Source organism: Mandrillus leucophaeus, unplaced genomic scaffold, assembly GCF_000951045.1.
Source record: "Mandrillus leucophaeus isolate KB7577 unplaced genomic scaffold, Mleu.le_1.0 Scaffold68, whole genome shotgun sequence".
Lineage (NCBI taxonomy): Eukaryota > Metazoa > Chordata > Mammalia > Primates > Cercopithecidae > Mandrillus > Mandrillus leucophaeus.
The window spans coordinates 317339-339925 of record NW_012107363.1 but is presented as its reverse complement, the minus strand read 5'-3'; the positions used below and the strand labels follow the sequence as shown (position 1 = coordinate 339925).

The 22587-nt window shown below is 45.4% G+C and overlaps 1 protein-coding gene across 1 annotated transcript in view; it reads right to left on the bottom strand.

The window, feature by feature from the left end:
• EVC (Ellis van Creveld protein) overlaps window positions 1–22587 on the bottom strand; it is a 99436-nt gene that overhangs the window by 16042 nt on the left and 60807 nt on the right. Inside the window, exons 14-16 of the mRNA XM_012002187.1 lie at window positions 13298–13510; window positions 3153–3262; window positions 91–301 (exon numbers count right to left, since the gene is read on the bottom strand). Coding sequence (XP_011857577.1) covers window positions 91–301; window positions 3153–3262; window positions 13298–13510 — 534 coding nt within the window. The remainder of the gene's footprint in view (window positions 1–90; window positions 302–3152; window positions 3263–13297; window positions 13511–22587) is intronic.

Below are 22587 nucleotides of genomic sequence, written 5' to 3'. Positions count from 1 at the left end.
AGGGGTGGTAGGATTTGGGTGCTGGAAGCTGGGGCCTGCTGCAGGGGCACCGCCTGTCTGGAATGGGTGGGGCCACCATGCTGGTCTTACCAGGGCCCTGAGCAGCTGCCACTGATGCTCGTCCAGGCACTGGGAGGACCCCTGCTCCAGTGCACGCTGTTCCCGCAGCTCCTGCAGGAGGTGCTTCTTCCCCGACAGCCGCATCTGTGTCAGGGTGGCCAGGGCGTTGCCACGGAGTGCCAGCCTCCGGAGGGCCGAGCGCAACAGCAGGTCATGCCCCTGCAGGACACACCGCGTGGACCTTTGAGGAAAGCAGGTGGGGGGTGGGGTCAATGCTCTTGGCTTCACGGAGCTAGTGACAAGCTCCCCATACAGCCACAGCCCACAGGGAGCCCCTCCAAAAGGAAGTGGGTTGGAATCACCACCCTCTAATGCCATCCTCTTAGGCGCGGGTGCTCCCTGGGCACCACACCACCATCTGCTTGTCTATTAATTTTTTTAACCTCATCACATCCTGCCCAGCTGTGCAATGCATGTGTACAGCAGCCTATGGTATGCAGCCACTAGTATTAATGGCATGACTCAAAATCAGCACATCCAAGGCTGAAATCTTGAGCTATTTTTGACTTCCTATTTCAGTGATTCATGTAAAAAACCTCAGCCTGCCAGAGGTTCAACATTTGGTTGTATAACTTGAGGTGTCTGCTGAGAGGTTGAGAGGTGAACAGAGAGGTCTGACAGTCAGCTGCCAAGAAGAGGGTGGCAAACACTCCAGGCTTTTTGGTGGCTGCCTTCATCCTAGGAATAAAAGCCATTCCCAACAAAGACCTAATTTAGAATCAGCTAAATTCCAACATGGTAGAATGAATCTTCCACTATCTGAAATTCCTGATAGAAGTAACATAAAATCCTCTCTGGAAAGAGATCGTATCATTTGAAGTCTTAAATTATCTCTACAATTTTTCATGCTTAGTGGTCATCATCCAATAAAAATACCCTGACATGCAAATAGGTGAGAATGAACTAAAAATAAAGAAGAAAACAGACAATAGAAACATGCCCACAAGATATCAGAAAACAGAATAGTCAGACAGACCTTTACACTAATTATGATTAATATGTTCCAGAAATTAAATAATAAGATGAAGAATTTCAGCAGATAACTGGAAACTATACAAGGAATCAAATGGACATCCTAGAACTGAAAACACAATAACTGACCTGAACAACTCAGGAGATGGGTTTAACACCTGATAAAATATGGCTGAAGAGAGAGTGGTTGGAAGATACCTCAAAGGAAAATGTCCATGCTGAACCACAGAGAAGAATAAAAAATACAGAGTAGCATGTAAGAGGCATATGGGATAAAGTGGAAAAGCCTCATAAATTCTGTCACTGGAGTACCAGAAAAAGAGGAGGGAGAGAATGGGTAGTGGAAGATCTAAAGAGAAAACATCTGAGAATTTCCATAAACTGATATGAAAACCCAAATATATACCAGCATAAGGATTTACATTAAACATAAATGGACTAGACATTAATGCAATTAAAAGACACAGGTTTTCAGTCTAGACAAATTCCCCAGTCGCTCTCTGTTGTCCTCAGTATGGCTCACCAGGTGTCCCTGGTCTGAGTCTACTTATGTTTCCATCCTTTTCTTTGTTTGCTTGCTTGTTTGTTTGTTTTTGAGATGGTGTCTCACTCTGTAGCCCAGGCTGGAGTGCAATGGTACGATCTCAGCTCACTGCAACCTCCGCCTCCAGGGCTCAAGTGATTCTTGTGCCTCAGCCTCCCAAGTAGCTGGGATTACAGGCACCCGCCACCACACCCAGCTATTTTTTTGTATTTTAGTAGAGACGGGGTTTCACCATGTTGCCCTGGGTGGTCTTGAAATCCTGAGCTCAGGTGATCTGCCCACCTCAGCCTTCCAAAGTGCTGGGATTACAGACATGAGCCACCTCACCCGGCCTCCATCCTCTTCTGATATTTCCCCTGTATTATCCAGTTCCATAGCTAGACACTTGCTTCTTGATGGTATACACAATTTGTTTTCTGTAAAGGGCTGGACAACTAAAAAATAGTTATATCAATACCCGAAGGAAAATAAATTGAAAATAAATTCTGGCCGGGCACGGTGGCTCAAGCCTGTAATCCCAGCACTTTGGGAGGCCGAGACGGGCGGATCATGAGGTCAGGAGATCGAGACCATCCTGGCTAACACGGTGAAACCCTGTCTCTACTAAAAAATACAAAAAACTAGCCGGGTGAAGTGGCAGGTGCCTGTAGTCCCAGCTACTCGGGAGGCTGAGGCAGGAGAATGGCGTGAACCACGGGAGGGGAAGGCTGCAGTGAGCCGAGATTGCACCACTGGACTCTAGCCTGGGCAACAGAGCAAGATTCTGTCTCAAAAAAACCCAAAAAAACAAACAACTAAAAATACAAAAATTAGCCAGGCATGATGGCAGGCACCTGTAATCCCCCCTACTCGGGAGGCTGAAGCTGGAGAATCACTTGAACCCGCGAGGCGGAGGAAGGCTGCAGTGAGCCGAGATTGCACCACTGGACTCTAGCCTGGGCAACAGAGCAAGATTCTGTCTCAAAAAAACCCCAAAAAACCAAAAAAACCTCACATATATATACACACGTATTTTTTTTCTCATATGAAAGAAGGAAAAAAATACCAGCAAATTGAAACGACCATATTGCACTAATAGTTATAGCAAAAATGTGAAAAATGAATATAAAAACAGATAATTGGGCAGTGGCTGCAAGAGGGCACAAGACATCTTTTAAAAATTGCATTGTAGCAATTTTTGGGGTGATGGAAATGTTCTAAATTTGGATTGTGGTGATGGAGTAGAACTCTGTAAATTTACTAAAAATCACTGAATTGTACTCATAAAGTAAATGTATTATAAATTATACCTGAAGAAAGCTGTTTAAAAAAGTTCCTGTGACAGACAACTCTATGAAGTAGATATCATTAGCCCATTTTATAGATGAGGAAATCGAGGCTAAGAAACATTAAGTCATTTACATTCAAAGGAAGCCGATGGACAGTCAGTGTGCCCACTGTACAGATGAGGACACTGAGGCTGGACAGAGCATCATGCAGGACACAAAGCCCCAGGCCTTCAGGGAGCTGTACTCACTCTTCAGTGAGGCCGCCCAGTCGGCCCAAGACGCCGCAGATGGTGCCCTCGTAGTCCTCCCTCAGGTGTGTCTGCAGCACGCTGGACAGCGCACACTCCTCCATCCACACCTGAACTCCGGACAGAGGGACAGAGCAGGTATGTGGTTACTCATTTCAACAATCCTCCTTGCTCAGATTGTGCATTTTGTTTCTTGTGTGTGTGTTTCTTTTTTAAATCCCTTTCTGCTCCGATTTCATTAACATTTTCTCTTGCATTTTCTTCTAAAAGCTTAAAATCTTTCCTATTTGCATTTAGGGAAAATGCAAATGGGAAAATTTTAAATACTTTAAATTGAAGTATCTAAAATTTATTTTCTGTGGAGTTAGGAAGGGATCTAATTTTCTCTGGATAAATGGATAATTAATTGTGCCAACAATGTTTATTAAATAATTTATTTATTTCTGGCTTTCCTCCAATGCCACTTTGTCTTGTATAATTAACATATACACACACACCTTGTCCCAGCTTCTGTATTTTCTTCTATTGATCTGTCTATTTCTGCACCAATACCATGATTGCTAATGTTGCAGCAATTAAACATCAGTGCAGCGAGGGTAGGTCCTGTCTTATCCTCTTGTTCAAAGCTGCCTTAGCTATTCCTGGTTGCTTTTCCTTTCATATGACTTTTAGGATCAGCTGGTCAAATTTAAAAAGACTCTGGAATTTTCTCATAATTGGGTTGATTTTACAGATCAATTTGGAGAGAATCTCCATCTTTGTAAAATTGAGTTTTCTACCCTAAGACATGCCATTTCTCTCAGTTTTCTTTATGCCTTCAATAACATTCTAAAAACGTCTCCCTTAAGCTCATATACATATTGGTCAACTTATTTTTAGGCATCTCGTGGCGTTTATTCTGAAGATGATCTTTCTTTATCACTGGATGTTGCTGGTATGGAGGAAATCTACTGGTCTGGGATATTGATTTTGTATGTGGTGACATTTCAGAGCAATCTTCATGTTGTGACAGTTTGTAGATCCTTCTGGCTTTTCAGTAGAGACATTCATATTTTCCACAAATATGGTGCACAAAATTCAATGTAGGAGCTTCTACTCATCCTAATTGACTGTGTTGTTCAGAACAGATCTTTTCATGGCTTGACTTACTGTCTGATTGGTCTGTTATTTTCTGTGAGATGGGGTATTAAAATCTCCCACCATAGTTTCAATTTGTTCATCTTTCAAGTCTGTCAAATTTTGCTTTAGGTGTTTTGTGGCTAAATTGTTGTACGTTCCTCTCACACTGTGTAATGACTCCCTTCATCCCTAAAACATGTTTTCTGCCTAAAGTATAATTTGTCAGATCTTAGTATCATGCACTTTCTTTGGGTGATATTTGCCTGGGATATTGTTTTCCTTCCCTTGGCTTTCTAACTTCTGATGATCTAGCTGTGTCTCCTGTAATGCCACATAGCTAGATTAGGAAATGTGTTTTTAGCAATCGAAATGAATCTGCTAGTATTTATTGTGACTAATGGTAGGCTTGGACTTATTCCCACCATCCAATCTGGTGTTTTCTAGGTATTATGAAAAGTGCATTCTTCCCAACTTGTTTTTCTCTTTTATTGGATTTACCATCTTTTAGGTCTCTAACCTGCATTCTGGGATACTTTTTTCTCTCCCTTGAAAGTCATATATTCTGCTTCGTTATTTTACTCTGTCAATGCACTGCAAAGACCGTCAGAGCTCCCCTGCGGCTGAACAGATTGGGTTATCACTTGATGCAGCGAGGGAGAACGTGTAGAGCGGTTAGAAAGGCCCAGGTGTGGGCTGTGGGAGGTGATCTGGGGAGGGTTTAATGAAGCCAGGCTTGGCTCAGCCAGGATGGGGTGTCTGGGCATGTCAGGGGTGGGGAGTTGGACGATGTCCATGTTTGGTCTGTATTCAGGTATGGTGGCCGGTTGGCCTCATTTTTGGCTCCACCTTTCATGGAACAGAGGGGCCTCATCTTGTTGATGCCCAGTGGTTGGTTGTTCAATAGGAGAACGCCCAGGCCCCGCTGTGAGTAACGGGCTGGCTTCTGGATGGGAGGCGCTGTTCTTTTCTCTCCCATGTGATTACTCTTCAGTTTTTAAGTTGTCTATTTAATTTGTAAATATAAAGTTAATACTTCTGCCCTCCTCCAGACTAGAAGGAGAAAGAGGATTCCAGTGTTCTCTCTGCCTTCTGGGATACTGCTCTCCATTATTGTGGTTCTGTGCTGTTTTCTAAATTCTTCATCTAAACTGTTCATTTCTAAACTCTTCAGTTCATTGTTTGAACCATCAATGTTCCTTTGCCCGGGTATGATTTGTTATTTTCCTCACTCCCTCTGTTCTCACTGTTTTAAAAATTGCCTATTTTATTTCTACAGAATTAGATATGTTCTACTCCTATAGGATTTTGTCATCCTATTCTCCATGTCTCTTCTTCCATATTTTCCATCTCTTCAGACCTCTAAGCTGTCTTCTGGGACCACCTTCTCACACTCATCTTCCAGTTCACACACTGTTTCTTTAGCCACCATTTAATCTGCTATTCTGTTAATGAATCCAATTAGATTTCTGTTTTCATTACTATAATTTTCTTTGAGATGGAGTCTCACTGTCCCCAGGCTGAGTGATCTCCTGTGAGATCTCAGCTCACTGCAACCTCTGCCTCCCGGGTTCAAGCAATTCTCCTGCCTCAGTCTCTGGAGTAGCTGGGATTACAGTTGCCTGGCACCATGCCTGGCTAATTTTTGTATTTTTTTTTTTTTTTGAGACGGAGTCTTGCTGTGCTCCCAGGCTGGAGTGCAGTGGCGTGATCTCGGCTCACTGCAAGCTCCGCCTCCCGGTTCACGCCATTCTCCCACCTCAGCCTCCCAAGTAGCTGAGACTACAGGCGCCCGCCACCACGCCCGGCTAGTTTTTTGTATTTTTAGTAGAGACGGGGTTTCACCATGTTGGACAGGCTGGTCTTGAACTCTTGACCTAGGTGATCCACCCATCTCAGCCTCCCAAAGTGCTAAGATTACAGGCGTGAGCTACCACTCCTGGCCTCATTACTATAATTTTCATTCATAAAGTATATTTTTTCAATGTATTGTCTTGTTTCTTAGTATATTGTTTTTAGGGCTATTAATCTCTGTTTTTAAAAGAACACACGTTACAAGCACATTCTAACAAGGTCCAAGGTCCCACAGCTAATAAACAGTGAGGCAAGAACTGAAATCTACATCTTTCTGTCTACAAAGTTCAAATATTTTCTAAATCCACCATGCTCCTCCCTGACGATCTCACATCACCAAGAGATGCACCTAACTCAGCAAGACCGTGCTACAACCAAGGACTCCTTCCTTAAGGTGAGAGTCCTTCCTTTTTCCATGGCTTTTTAAAAGGCTCTACCTCTGGCAGCCTGGAGATGGCGCACACTGCATTTGGAACGCATGTTAAACACACAGGCCTGGACAGAAGCACCAGCAGCCTAGACTTCAGTTCTGGTGGACGCTGTGATTCATAACACTTGTGCTTAACTCTCACAAAACGACACTATGCTATCTGGAACATTTCATTAAATCCCATCTCTGACTCCTCTTGTAAGTTTACAATAATCTGTCAGAGTGCTAGGGAAACCAGAACATTCTAGAAAATTCTGCAGTCTTTTTTTTCTTTTTTTTTTTTTTTTGAGATGGAGTCTCACTCTGTTGCCCAGGCTGGAGATGGCGCGATCTCAGCTTACTGCAACCTCTGCTTCCCGGGTTCAAGAGACTCTCCTGCCTCAGCCTCCAGAGTAGCTGGGATTACAGGCATGCACCACCACGCCTGGCTAATTTTTGTATTTTTAGGAGAGATGGGGTTTCGTGGTGTTGGCCAGGCTGGTCTTGAACTCTCAACCTCAGGCAATGTACCCGCCTTGGCCTTGCAAAGTGCTGGGATTACAGGTGTGAGCCACCATGCCTGGCCAGTCTTGATTCTTTGAAAGGTGAGTTTGCATTGCCACTAAAGTATATACAGGTCTTTGCTGTGTGTTTTGAGAATGTAGCTAAAACTAGCAACAGGATTTGACGATGATCGATAAGGTCAAGATCTCTGGACCAGATGGTGCCTGCAGTTGTCACACAAACCTCTTCAGCGTTATCAAATGCAGGCTTGTACATGCGGACATTCAGAAGAGGTGCTTCCTCGGGCTAGAGTGCTGGTCATTGCTACCAGGTCATTTTGTGGCCTCGGGTAAGTTTTACTCTTTTTTTTCAAACTCTCATGTATTATGGGGAGAAAGGGAAAGAGCTATTGATTGATGCCTAGTATGTGCTGAAAATTTGGGAGTGTCCTCCCGGAAACAGGGAGGGTTTTTAGGTGGGGTGAGGGAAACACTGGAGTGCTGGGGGTGAGGGGGGAACTGCAGTTTTAAACAGCATGGTCAGAGTAGGCCTCACAGCGAAGGTGACATGGAGCAAAGACTCGTAGCAGGGTGGGGTGAGGCAGGAGCGTGGCTCCAGCAGGAGCCAGAGGAGTGCAAGGAACCAGCAGGGCTGTGAGGAGCATGCCGGTGCAGTCAAGAGGGCAGGCAGGGCCTGACATGGTGGGCTTTGCAGAGTGTGGTGAGGTCTGTGGCTTTTATGCTGTGGGAAATGAGAAGCCACTGGGGGTTCTGCAGAGAAGCAACATGATGTGACTTAGTGTTCCCTATCAAATCTATTGTGCTGACGACTGTAAGATGCCCAATTATTTCCGGTATCGCTAACAGAGAAAAGTCACTGCTAAATAAATTAAAATGTATCTTGATTTCAAGGGTGTTAAAATATTTTTAAATGTGTATCCTAAAAATTAGTGGCATATAGGATGTCTTAAAACAGGGGTGTCCAATCTTTTCACTTCCCTGGGCCACACTGGAAGAAGTACTGACTTGGGCCCCACATAGAATGCACTAATATGAATGATAGTTCATGAGCTAAAACAAATGCAAAAAAATCTCATGATGTTTTAAGAAAGCTTACGAATTTCTGTTGGGCGCATTCAAAGCCATCCTGGGATGCATGCAGCCTGTGGGTTGGACAAGATTGTCTTAAAAGTATCACTCTGGCTGGGCGTTGAGAATGGAGGTAGAGCAGTTGGTCAGCTATTGCAGTAACCCAGATCAGAGTGGTTTTGACTAGGGTGCTAAGAGGGGAGGTGCTGAATAGTGGTCACATTCAGGATTAGACTGCAGGCAAAACCAATGGGATTTCGTGTCAACCAATGTAGGGTGTGAAAGAAAGAGGAGTCAAGGATGACCCCAAGGTTTCTGCCCCAATTTAGTACAAAAACGGAGGAGGGCTGTGGGTAAGGCAGGTTGGCAGGAAGAGCAACAGTTCTTTTTGACACACGAACTTCTCACATCTATCAATCATCTAAATGGAGACTTCATGTAGATCTGAGTTCAGGAACGATCCTGAGCTGAGGCTATAAATTTGGAAGCTGTTGGCTCTCAGTCCAATGACTCTTGAGGAACAAACCTGACAAGAGCCATGTGAGTGAGCCCGGAAGTGACTCTTCTCCAGTCAAGCCTTCAGATGAGACTCCAGCCCCAGCCCAGGGATTGGATGTTGCCTTGTGAGAGGCCCTCAACAAAGGACCCAGTTAAATTGTGCCTGGACCCCTGACCCACAGAAACTGTGAGACAGTAAGTGCAAGTTGTTTTAAGCTTCTAGTTTGGGGGTTACTTGTTACACAGCATTAGAAAACTAATACAGATGGTGTGTGACTGGATGGGATCACTGAGACAGTGCATGTAGATAAAGAGGAGGATTGGATACTGCACCCCAGGGCTCTCCAGTGTTCAGAAATTAAGGAGCTGGGAAGGGGCCAGCAAAGGAGACTAAGAAGGAGAAAGAAGTGAGCTGGGAGGAGAAGCAAGAGAGTCTAGTGGGTGTTACAAGGAGGAGGGAAGAGACCAACTTGGCCAACCACCACCACTGAGTCCAGTAAGAGGAGGCCTGAAAGCTCCGCACAGAGGAGAGCAGACTTGGTGATGAAATGATGAAAAACACCTGGAGTGGGGTGCAGAGCGAGAGGGAGAGGAGAGTAAGGTGGGGACCCAGGATTCAAACTCAGACAGACTGCCTCTAGCACTGGTGTTCTTTACTGTTTATGCTAAGGAGTGCACCAACTGCCACATTCCCTGCCCCACTCCTACCCACTGGTGTGTTAGTTTCCTGTGGCTGCTATAACAAATTATTACAAATTTGGTGGCTTAAAACAACACTTATTACCTTACATTTCTGGAGATCGGAAGCCTGAAATGAGAGTTGGCAGGTCTGCACTCCTCCCCAAGGGTCTGGGGCAGAATCCATTTTCTTGCCTTTTCCAGTTCCCAGAGGGCACCTGCATTCCCAGGCTCACAGCCCCTTCCTCCGTCTTTAAGTCCAGCAATGGCTGCAGAATCTTCCTCACTGCCTCACTCTGGCACTGATGCTCCTTTTTCACTTATAAGGACCCTTGTGATGACATGGGGCCCAGCCAGATCATAGGGAGAATATCCCCATCTCATGATCCTTTGCTTAATCACATTTGCAAAGTACTTTTTGCCTTACAACCAGACATATTCACGAGTTTTAGGGATTAGGATGTGGGTCTCCTTGGGGGGCCATTATAGCCGCCTACCGCAAGGGGACTGGGAGAAGCCCAGACATCTGCATTAGAGCAGATTAAATTTTGAGAAATACCATTCTACAACCTGTTCCAACAGTGTAATTCACAAATTCCATAATTTTTAACAACTTCCCTGAGCAATGGGATATGAAATAATCAACTGTCTTTTTGGATAGAAAACAATGTGGGAAAGGCAATTTGCAGTTGATATTTTTGATTTTCCATGAATAGCTTCATTGGTGCTTTTCTTCTCATGACTAATATTCATCTGAACCACAGAGAGCTCATTTCTCTTCTTTTTCATCAATGAGGAAATATGGCAGGTAGATCTCTAACTATCGTGTGTTAATTAATTAATTTATTTATTTTATTTTATTTTATGTATTTTGAGACGGAGTCCCACTCTGTCGCCCAGGCTGGAGTGTGGTGGCGCCATCTCGGCTCACTGCAAGCTCTGCCTCCTGGCTTCATGCCATTCTCCTGCCTCAGCCTCTCAAGTAGCTGGGACTACAGGCACCCGCCACCACGCCTGGTTAATTTTTGTATTTTTAATAGAGACAGGGTTTCACTGTGTTAGCCAGGATGGTCTCGATCTCCTGACCTCATGATCCGCCTGCCTCGGCCTCCCAAAGTGCTGGGATTACAGGTGTGAGCCACCATGCCCAGCTATCATGTGTTAATTTAAGGCAATTAAGTAACCAGTAAGTTAACTATGACACAGACACCTTGAGAAAACAGTCTTGGGTCATACTTATGTAATCAGTTGATGAGGTAATTAACTCTCCTGCTTGCTTCCTGCATGCAAAACTCAGCCGGAAACCTTCCCCACATGCCAAGAAAAATTCACAATCATATGCTCACAAAGTAAACAAGTAAAACATTACAAACAGAGTTGTGCATAGTCTACTATTTGCCTAAAATAACTTAAGACTCCTAACCAGAGAGTTTTAGATGAATCATAGGTGTTTTGTCAGAAGTGAAATTCTGGATTCCTTCACTGTCAATGCCATTAAATGAGTCAATAGATACTGTGCAAAAAGTCTTTTAAATGAGTCAATAGATACTGTGCAAAAGGTCTTAACGTGCATTATCTCCATGCAGTCATTTGGATATTGTGACCCTTAGTTTTCACACAGAAGCTGGAGTTCTGAGGTATTTTTAGCAAGCTGTGTAAAATCACAGAGTTGCAAGAGGTCAGCTCACTGGCTAAAGTCACACAGCCCGTTAACGTGCCTGCTCTGGCTCAAACCCATGTCTTAGGCTTCTGAGGTTATGGGCCTGGCTGCAAAACCACAATGGTCTCTAAAAGGCCCCTACACTCATTTAGTGGGTCCACTTCAGTGCCCATTAGGCTCACTTGGTTTCTAAGACACTGAGGCTCAGGTCCTGCTCCCTCCCCAGAGACTGTAAATGAATTGGTCTGCAGCCCAGGATTTGGAATGAATTGGATGAATGCAGCTTCATTTAGATCCCTTAGAAGAATACAGGGCAAAGGCGACACTGTCATCATTTCCAAAGCTGCATTATTGTTGCTGGAAATGCAACAAGTTTTCCTGAACATTTGCCGTATTGCAGCCACTGGGCTTTGAATAGGCAGTGTAAAGATGAAAATCAGGGTTGCCGTCCTCAAGGAACTCATAGCCAAATGCAGGAGACAGACAAGTCACCTATGACAGGGCAACCAGATGCTACTGACAGAGGACTGAATGAACTAGAAGGAGGTCTAAGAATTCATTCGGGCAGGCAACTAGGCCCTGTGCCTGTCCCCACAGCTGTGACTGGTCATGCGTTTGCACAATGCTTTCCTGTATCTACTTTGTACTTTCTATTGCCCCAAGGAATTGTTTTAGGAAACCTCTTTTAGATGGATGCATCAGTCAGACTGATCTTTTGTAACTAATTGCAAACCCAACTTAAAGAAACAGGGCTTGTTTCTGACAATAAGCATGTAGGGGCTGGCGGTTCAGGTCCACAGCTGTGGCTTAACAGCACCGCCAGGGGCTCGGGGCTGTCTGAGACTGTTCCAACCACTGGAGCCCACCAGGCTCACATAGGCTGCCTCTAGGGCAGAGAAAGGCTGATACACCTCCAGGCCTCCCGTGCGTTCTAGGAAGGAAGAATGGGACACTGAAGAAGGGGGCTGCTCCAAGCAAAACCAGCTTTGGTATCAGGAAACAGAAGCCCTTTGCCTTGTTTCAAAGGCCAGAGCAGTGTCACTCAGCCATGGCTAGTTGCAAGGGATATGGATATTGAGGATGTTAGTTTCACAGTCTCTAGAGGGCTGAAGGCAAGGGAGAAAGGACTTGCAGGTGGTCTTGGTGGATGCTGAATTTGGAAATGCCTTCTTTCATTTAACAGTTTTTAATTTTTTAAAGATAAAATCAACGCGGGCTGGGCGCAGTGGCTCACGCCTGTAATCCCAGCACTTTTGGAGACTGAAGCAGGCAGATCACTTGAGTTCAGGAGTTTGGGACCACCCTGGCCACCATGGTGAAACCCTATCTTACTGAAAATACAAAAATTAGCCAGGTGTGGTGGCACGTGCCTGTTATCCCAGCTACTCGGGAGGCTGAGGCAGGAGAATCTCTTGAACCTGGGAGGCGGAGGTTGCAGTGAGCTGAGATCGCACCATGGCACTCCAGTCTAGGTGACGGAGCAAGATTCCATCTCCAAAAAAAAAAAAAAAAAATCAATCTGTATTATTAGTTTCCCATTGCTGCTGTCCCACATTGCTACAAGCTGTGGCTGAAAACAACACAAATCTATTACCTTACAGTTTTGAGCCTAGGAGGCTGAAATGGGTCTTAATGGGTTAAAATCAAGGTGTCAGCAGGGCCGCGCTCTTTTTTGGAGGCTATAGGGGAGAATGTGCTCCTTGACCTTTCCAGCTTCTAGAAACAGCCAGAGTTCCTAGGCTCACAGTCACAACATTTTGACCTCTGCTTAGAACATCAACCCTCCTTCTCTGACTCCCACCCTTCTGCCTGTCTCCTGTAAGAACCCTTGCAATTATGCTGGGCTTACCAGCATCCCTACCTCAAAATCCTTCACTCAACAGCATCTGCTTTTTGCCATGTAAGGGAACACAGCGTAGATATCTTTGGGGGTAACGATTCTGTCTCAGCATAAATCCATGATCTTCATAATCAGACTGTCACTGAAAAACAGGATCCTGTGTGTGCCACTGCCCCACCCCCACCGAGTCCACTCCCTGTGAACCGCTTTCCTTCCTGCCATTTGGTTACTTATTTCTCTCATTCTAAAGAACAAGCTTTGCTGCTCTTCTTGATCGATTAACTTAAGGTATGATCTCCGACTTCCTGCTGAGGGAGATGATGGCTCTGCTCTCTCATCCCGCCCCCGTGGTGGGCCATTGTGAAAGGGAGGCAAGAGTCATCTCCGTGGAGCACCTACAATAGGCAGCAGTGGGTGTTCAGGATGTGAGGTCTCTCACGCTTGTTCATGTGTTTCTACAATGCAGACCCCAGCCCCTGGGTTCCCAAATGCCCGCACCTGCTGGTCTTGCTCTTGGAGCTCCTGGAAGAGTTCCCACTGCTGCCTCCGGAAGCGATCTGACTTCCCCAGCTGCCAGGCAGCGTTCTCCTGGACTTCCTGCCTCAAGCAGTCACATTCTTCTGGGGGGAGGCCAGTCATGCCAGGGAGCGTCTGAAGGAACAGGGCGTCCACGAACTTCTGGAAAGTGTCCATGGTGCTGCAGTACAGCTCCTGAAGCCAAGAACCACAGATGGGGTTACAGGTCATGGCAGGACCCTGTGTGGGGTCTCAGCTGCTCTCTGCCTCTCCTCCACAAGCCTCCCACAAGACACAAGGAGACCCACAGACAGGAACTCTCAAGTCACACATATGCAAGCATGCATAGACACATACACAAGTACACTCCCCCACAGGCACACACACTTGTACACACAGACACATGCACATGTACTCATACACATATGCATGCAGACACAGGCACATATACACACATGCACATACACACACGAACACATGCATGCTTTCATACACATTTGAGCCCTGCACACACTCCTACATACATCCATGCATAGACAAGTGCACACATACACACATACACTCATATATACTTGCACAGTGACACACTCTTACACACACACATGCATAGCCTTGAGATGCACCCACTCTCAAGCTCTACTCAGCCAAGCTTCACACCTGTTATCCTCGCCAAGCTTCACACCTGCTCTCCTCGCCAAGCTTCACACCTGCTCTCCTTGCCAAGCTTCACACCTGCTCTCCTTGCCAAGCTTCAGGCCTGCTCTCCTCCCCCAGTGAGCTCTTCATCTCTGGCATCTCCTCAAAACCATCATTTGGGCCTCCCCTGGGTCACTGTCTAGATTATTTTCACAATCCCCACTAGTCTGTCTCCCCCTCCATCCTCCATGCTTAAGTGAGTTATTTTCGTAAACTTCACATCTTATCATGAGTCCTCCTGGCTCAAATAACGTGGAAGATCTCTGTTCCCTTCACACTCAGGATCACCCAGCAGGGCTTCCGGGCAGCTCAGAGATGGCCCCAGCTGTCCTGCTTCTTGTCTCATCATTCTGTTGCCTTCATCCCACCTCCCCCACCCCGATATCTTTCTAAAAACTATGAAAAACAAACCCACACCATAATAATAATATTAAACACCTGTGAATCCACCACTCACATCTTTTTCTTTTTCTTTTTTTTTCATTTAAAACATGGAACCTTACAGGTAGCCGGGCATGGTGGCTCATGCCTGTAATCCCAACACTTTGGGAGGCTGAGGCGGGTAGATCATCTGAGGTTGGGAGTTGAAGACCAGCCTGGCCAACACAGTGAAATCCTGTCTCTACTAAAAAATACAAAAATTAGCCGGGCATGGTGGTGCAGGTCTGTAATCCCAGCTACGTGGCAGGCTGAGGCAGGAGAATCACTTGAACCTGGGAGGCGGAAGTTGCAGTGAGCTGAGATTGTGTCACCGCGCTCCAATTTGGGTGACAGAGGGAGACTCCATCTCAAAAAAAACAAAAACAAACAAACAAACAAAAAACATGGAACCTTACAGGTTAAGTTGGAATTCTTTATGGCTCCCTGCAATTCTTTTCCCCACCCTCTCAGCCTCAGACAGCCATCCCCATGAACGCAGTGACCCTCTCTCCAGTTTACACGTCTACACTTTCCCTGCATATCATGTTCATAAAGGTGGCTTTTGGTGTGTGTGTTCATTCACCCCATAAATGGCATCTCATTGCATGTTTCATTATGCAGATGCTTTTTGTTTTGTTTTGTTTTGAGACAGGATCTTCCTCTGTCGCCCAGGCTGGAGTTCAGGGGTGTGATCACGCTCTCGACTTCCTGGGCTCAGGTGATCCTCTCACCTCAGCCTCCCAAATGGCTGGGACTATAGGAGTATATGCCACTATGCCTGGCTAATTTTTTTATAATTTTTTGTGGAGACGAGGTTTTGCCATGTTGCTCAGGCTACTCTCGAACTCCTGAGCTCAAGTGGTCTGCCTGCCTTGACCTCCCAAAGTGCTGGGATTACAGGTGTGGGCCACCGCGCCTGGCCCAGAAGCTTTTTAAAGCCACTCCTTTTGCCCCATCTCCAATTACTTTCACACCTCACCCTGAAAAATTCCTCCAAAATAATCCCTTCTCTGGAACCTTCCCTGGGCCACTACCATGGGCATTTCTGACCCTGAGCTCCCACCAGCCGTTTGGTTAGCCCACCAGGGTATCTAAGCCACAGTTCCACCAGCCGTTTGGTTAGCCCACCAGGGTATCTAAGCCACAGTTTATCTGTCATCCCCCAAGACCACGGCTCCCCGATATAGCGGTTTTGTCACACTAGGGTCTGCACCCACATATCATATCCTCCCCAACCAAGCACGTGCCGGCAGTCCCTGAATACGCCATGCCCCAACGCAACTAGAGCACCCACGTCCCCCTCTACCCAGGAACTCTCCTGGCATGTTCCAAAAATCAATTCAAGGTCTCCTTTTCTGGCAAGGCCCCCTGACCACAGGGTCTCATTAGGTGCAACGTGGCTTAGCTGAACATCTGCTTTCCTTCCTAGAGTCTGGAATCTTGATACATGACAGGAAAGAGGTGTGCCCGTATGACTGATTCCAACAGAACCCCTGGACTCTAAGCTCAGGATGTCTTCCCTGGAAGACAACATTTCACACATGCTACCGCAACGCATGTGAATTAAGTGCATCCCGTGTGACTCCATGGGGAGAGGATTCTGGAAACTTGTGCCTGGCTTCCTCTGGATTTTACCCCTTGTAGCTTTTCCCTTTGCTGATTTTGCTTGGAATCCTTTCACTGCAATAAGTCCTAGCCATAGGTACAACTATAGGCTGAGCCTGTGAGCTGTCCTAGTGAACCACTGAACCTGGTGGTCTTACGGACCCCAGAGGAGGTGCCCCTCCTTTGCTGCTGCCCCTCCAGCACTCACCACCCTTTGCAGGCACTGGCTGTGTGACTGTCCTTCTCATGGACAAGACCACAGAGTTTCTTCTTACCACCTTTTCATTCGCAGGGCCTAGCAGAGTCCCCAGGAAATGACAGGTGATAATAAATATAACTGTTAAGAATTACTAATTTGAGTCAAGAACACTGTTTTTGCATCATATCACTCAATCCATACAACAGTTCAATCAAGGCATTCTATTATAATTATCATCATTTTATAAATGAGGAAACTGAGGCACAGAGAAGATGAGTAACTGGAACACAGTTTATAGATGGTAGGTCCTGGCCATTGGACTCTCGGACTCAAACCCTTAGCCAGTGTGCTACACGGATAATTGGTTTTTTGAAAGGAAAAAAACATATTCTCACACATACACCTAGTATTGTGTATGTCCCTAGGTCATACTTGCTGTGCTCAATGAATATAAGTTAAATTTCGTTCAAATCAATGTGAAATCAACCTAATGAATGCCATACTCTTAAGCTCATGGCCAACCCTGACTTCGGTCAGAATAAAGTGATCATGACAAGGGCATATGGAACCCACATTCTTTTAAAAGATTTAGAGATTAGATTTCTGATATGGCTAACCAGATAACTTGGATCAATTCTTTCACTGGGGGTGAATGAAAAAGATAGGTGAACAAAATAATTATTAAATCTTCATAAAAGTTGCAAAGAGCTAACAAGATTGTGATGAGTACATAGGCCAAGGACTGAGAAGACACATCTGGAGGGTAATACTCAGCCTTTGGGCTGCTTTTACCTGGGGAGTGTTGGATGATTCAGAGGAGATGAATGAACAGCTGAGCAGGTCTTTTGACAGCCTGAAGCTGTCAGGAGACAGAAGTTTGAGTTCATCGTTCATTATGGGTAGGGGCCTGGTAAACCATTCCACACTTAGGGTTGGGACCCAAAAAGGCACACTGGAGAAATATTAGCAAAATGGAAGAGAACCAGCCCAGACTGGGTATACAGACTGTAACCTGGAGTCAAGTTATTTAGATTGCCCAGGATATTTTAAGCCCTGACTTCGAATTAAGGTGACCCTGGACCACTAGAGGTGCTGATATCTGACAGTATCATTGTATACCTGAAATTATTTCTACAAATAAATGTGCAAATTTTAAACATAGTATACAAAATATAAACAGACACATGAGGATATAAGATAACATAATCAAAGACCTACACAAACAATAGGCATCAGAAACAAACCCACAGGTATTTCAGAGAGTAATTACAAGTCAACATGTAATTACAAGACATGGTCTTTAAAGTATCAACGGTTGTTATGCTCATGAAGTTAAAAGTCACTCTTAAACATTTAAGCAAGGAGCTGGAAATTATAAAAAGTGACACTACTTAGTTTAAAAAGAGCCAACTAGCAGTTCTAGAACTGAAAAATATTGTCCAATATTAAGAACTCAATGTACAGGTTTAATAGCAATTTAGGCGCAGCTGAAGAGAGAATTAGCACCATGGAAAATAGATCAGAAGAAACTAGCAGAACAAAGCAAGGGGAAACTAAAGGATGAAAAATATGGAGGAAAAGATAACAACATAGAAGATACAATGGGAAGGTCCAACATGTTAAATTGGAGTCTCTGAAGGGTTAGAGGGAAAGTCTGGGTAGAAGCAGTATTTGAAGAGATAACAAAATTTCCCAAACTGATGGAAGAAATTTACAGACAAGGAAACCAAGGCTTCCTCTTTACATGTAAAAGAGAAGTTAAATAAGTTGCACAAATTTACACACAGCTCTGACAGTTGGGGTCCAGTGCCCATGACCTTGATGCTACTCAGGTAAATATTTTTTAAAGAATGAATGCGTGAATGAATGAATAAATGAATAGCCAGCACCTAGCAAACACAGGGTCACTTTTTGCTACATGAATAGCAGATAAAATAGTCTTTAAGAAAAATAAAACAAAACATGACTAGACACAAAGGGGTCATTTCCTAATGCTGAAAGGTTTAATTCACTGGAAAAATGAAAAAGTTATAAACTTGTAAGTACTTAATAACATTACCAAATCAATAAAATTTGCCAAGTTAACAGAATAAAGGAGAAAAATATTACACTGATTACCTCAATAGAGGAAGATAAAAGCATTTTACAAAATTTAATTTCTATGCATGAGGAACACACTTAGCAAATTAGGAATGGAAAGAAACTTCCTTAACATGATTAAAGAAAAAAAATAACAGCTATATCACACATTATATCTAATGGTAGAAACCACAAAGCAATATTAAGAAAAACTAAATTAAATACGACCTAAATAAATGTATCAATCCATGTTTCCGGATTGGAAGACTTGATATTGCAAAGACATTAATTCTCCTCGAATCGACCTATAAATTCCAAATCTTAATCAATAACTATATGGCATAAAAATTGAAGCTACAAATATTCTTTAATCCAATAATTCCACTCTTTGGTATATCCAAAAGAAATATGTGCACACAGCTTCTACAAGAAAGTTCATGTCAGCCAATGTGTAACACAAGAAGACTCCAAAGCCCATCACTAATAGGATGGGTAAATGTATGGCATTGTATTTACACAACAGAACACGTCACAGCAATGAGGAAGAATGAACTACTGCCACATACAACCACATGGATGGATCTCTCAAATGTAAAGTTGAGTGAAAGGCCAATGGGACAAAGCGCATGCTGTACGATTCCATTTACGTAAAGTTCAAAAACTGCCAAAGCTGCACAACAGTGTCTGGGGATGTGCTCTGAGATTTACAACCGTAAATCAAACCAGGGATCTGATTTCTGTTATCGGCTGGATGATGGCTCCTGGGAGCGGGGAGGGTGTTAGGATGGAAAGGAAGCATGGGGGTGTTCTGGGGTCCCAGCTACATTCTCTTTCTTGCTCCACATGGTTTCATAAATGTTTTACAATAATCATTTGTTGATTCGTAAGATTATGCTTTATTTATTCATATGTGTTCTATTTCACAATAAAACCAGTTTCAATGAATGGGGATGATGGACATTGTTTTCCAGCCTCTGAGAATCCCAATTTTCTTCCAGGAGACAGATTTTTAAGTTGACTGTCATTCTTGGACTCTCCAATTCTACAGCAGTGGTTGGGACAAACCTTTTTCTTTATTGTTCACAACTGTCAAATCACAACAATATGCAGGATTTGTAAATTAGAGAAGGGTTAGCTTTGTAAAAGCAACATAGTCCATTAGCTTAGGCTCCTTCTAATAAAAAATATGCTGGATCCTATCTGCTCCCTGGAAAGACTCAAGTCTGCATTCTTTGTCACATGGTCTGACAGGCCATAAAACACATCGCTTCCCACTAAAGCTGGCACGTGTCACTTGGGAGATACTGATTTATTCTGTGCTTGAAATAGAACCAGAATTAATTTGCATTATTGCTTTCCCAGTATGTGTAAAGGGGTCAGGACAGAGGGGAACTCCGGTGGGGGATGGAAGCTGGCCCTGAGCCTCAGCCCCTAAGCTTAGGAGGATGTCCCCTTCCCGTCAAACAGAAGCACACACAGTCCAGGCAAAGACAAACGGCTCACTCTGAACTTGCTCCTTCACTCAGGTGTCTCCTCTGCAGCCTCATCCAAACCACCAGCTGCCCTCCCCAGGTTTCTCACAGAGCAGGGACTTGGGGCAAGGAAGGTACCCATACTCCAGAGCTTTTCAAAGTTTCCATAACCTACTCAAGGCTCAGTCTTCTTATCTGTCAAAGGGGGCTGAAAATACCCACTTTGAGGGCTGATTATGAGGATGAGAAAGGATTTATGGGGATTGGCTGGATCAGAGCACACAGTAAGCACTTAATAGATGCTAGCTAGTATCATTAAAGTTGGAGAAGTTAGTGTGTGGTTCTCAAGAAGTGTTATCCACTGCTATTGTCATTCTAGGAACAAAGCATTTGGGGGAAAATAGGTGAGAATAATTCCCTCTGAGCAGAGGTAGTTTTTGTTTCAGTTGTTTGCAAGGCAAGCAGGAGGAGGGGAAAGATGGGAGGGAGGGAAGGGAGGGGAAGTACAAGGCCAGAAATGGGCAGATGGCCCAGTGGGACTGAAGTATAGGGTGTTAGGGAGGCACAGGACTAGTGAGGGGCCAGCACCACATGAGGGACCCAAATGCCACACTGCCAAGTGGAGACCTGGCAGACTGGACCGTGGCGGGGTTCAAGCAAGGCAAAGATGTGGCCAGGGCTGAAGATGCACGGACGAAGGTTCAGAGTCCACAGAATGGATCTTTCCGGGATTCCCTGGACACGGCCCAGCCCCCGGGAGTCTTTTGTTCCTCATCATAGGAACCAAGAATGTTCCCCAGGGACCCCAGCCCAATTGTTTTGAAGATGCACATTTAACGACTTCAGAGTAAAGTGTGCTCAGGTTCCCCTGACAAGTGGGTCCTGGAGAGCACAGGTGAGCTTGGATCTCTTAAAAATGGGAAGTGGGTTGAACAAGGGGTAGGAACTCTGGCACCTGCAAGACTGGGCCATCCACCAGCAGCGTGACCATGGGCCAACTCCATTAAAAAAGGAGGGGAGGATACCTGCACTATAAACTTGCAGAGACTATGGGGGATCCCACGAAACACCTGGGCAGCTCGGTGCACCGCCTCCCACTCTTTCTCCCGGCACCCATGCCCCTTGCCACATAACATTGCAGGGACTTCTCAAAGTGAGTGGGGAGCACTTCCCTGACTGCTACACTGAGTTCAGGCATGTGACTTGCTTTGACCGAGAGAATGAGGTGGAAGTGTGCTGCTTTGGAGGCTAGACCTCAGCTATTGCTATGAGAAGAACATGCCCAGGCTAGTCCACAGGTCTTAGGGGGAAGATGGGAGAGACATGGAGCAAGGCTGAGTCAAGTTAATCAAGCCCAGAGTAGATCAGCCAAATTCCGGAGCTGCAGACTATGAGTGCAAATCACTGTTATTTTCAGCCCCTGGGTTTCCAGGTGTCTTGTTACACAGCATGACTGTGATCATAGTTACCTGGACAGCAGGAGATGGAGGGGGTCCTAAAAGTGAAAGCTCTGGGATAAATATGTGTGTCATCCTCACAGCACGCATACGTTCATTTTGCAAATGTCTCCTGGCACCTACTGCAGGCAAGGCCCTGTGCCAGGGACACTGCGGTGACCGAGGCAGGTGTGGACCCAGACCCGAGGGAGTTCACAGCCCAACAGGGGGTCAGACATTGCACATATGCTCCCCACAGGCTGTGACACATGTGATGATCAGGAGGATGGAAGTCCTAAGTTAGACAGGTCTAAGGAGAGGTCAGAGAAGGGTTCCCCTAAAGAAGTAACATTTCAGCTGAGACTCAAAGAGCAAGAATGAGCTGGCCAGGCAAAGCCCAGGGAAGGAAGACAGTTTCAGGCACTGGTGTGGGAGGGACAAGGGTACCCTTGGGGAACTAAGAGATAGCTGAGGTCAGCTGGAAGTCAGGGAGCAAGGGACAGAACTTTAGGAAGGGTGATGAGTGGGCCAGGTTGTGTGGACCTCATGGGCCAGGCTGGACAGGTGGATCTTGTGGGCCAGCTTGGGTGGAAGTGTCATGGGTCAGGTCAGGAAGGCCTTGTGGGTCAGGTTGGGGGCATCTTGTGGACAGGCTGGATGGGCCTCATGGAGCAAGCTAAGTGGTCATGGTCATCCTGGGCCAGATTAGGGATGTTGGACTTCTTCTTGAGAGCAACAGGAGTCATTTTGGGGTGTTCACTGGCTCTTTCATATGGTTAAGAACTTAAAAGGAAGGTAGCCAAGAATTCCTGGATCAGAGAGGTTAAGTGATAGGGTCTAGGCCACACAGCAGGTATGCAGCTGAAATGGGCCCATAACCTGGTCTGTCTGCTTCTTGAATGACTCTTCTCCCCTCTGCACCTCTTTGCAGGGAGGTAAGATGGTTGTGAAAATTACCAAAAGGAAAGAGGGGTAGCATGTGATATAAGGGCACTGTGCGTTGTATTTCTGCAAAGAAAACATAACACATTTACCCCAGTAGTTTTACTAAATTATAATAAAAAAACCACAGCCAGGCATGGTGGCTCACTCCTGTAATCCCAGAACTTTGGGAGGCCGAGGGGGGCAGATCACAAAGTCAGGAGATCGACACCATCCTGGCTAACACGGTGAAACCCTGTCTCTACTAAAAATACAAAAAATTAGCCGGGAGTGGTGTCGGGCGCCTGTCGTTTCAGCTACTCCGGAGGCTGAGGCAGGAGAACGGCGGGAACCCGGGAGGCGGAGCTTGCTGTGAGTGAGCACAGATTGCGTCACTGCACTCCAGCCTGGGCGACAGAGACTCTGTCTCAAAATAATAATAAT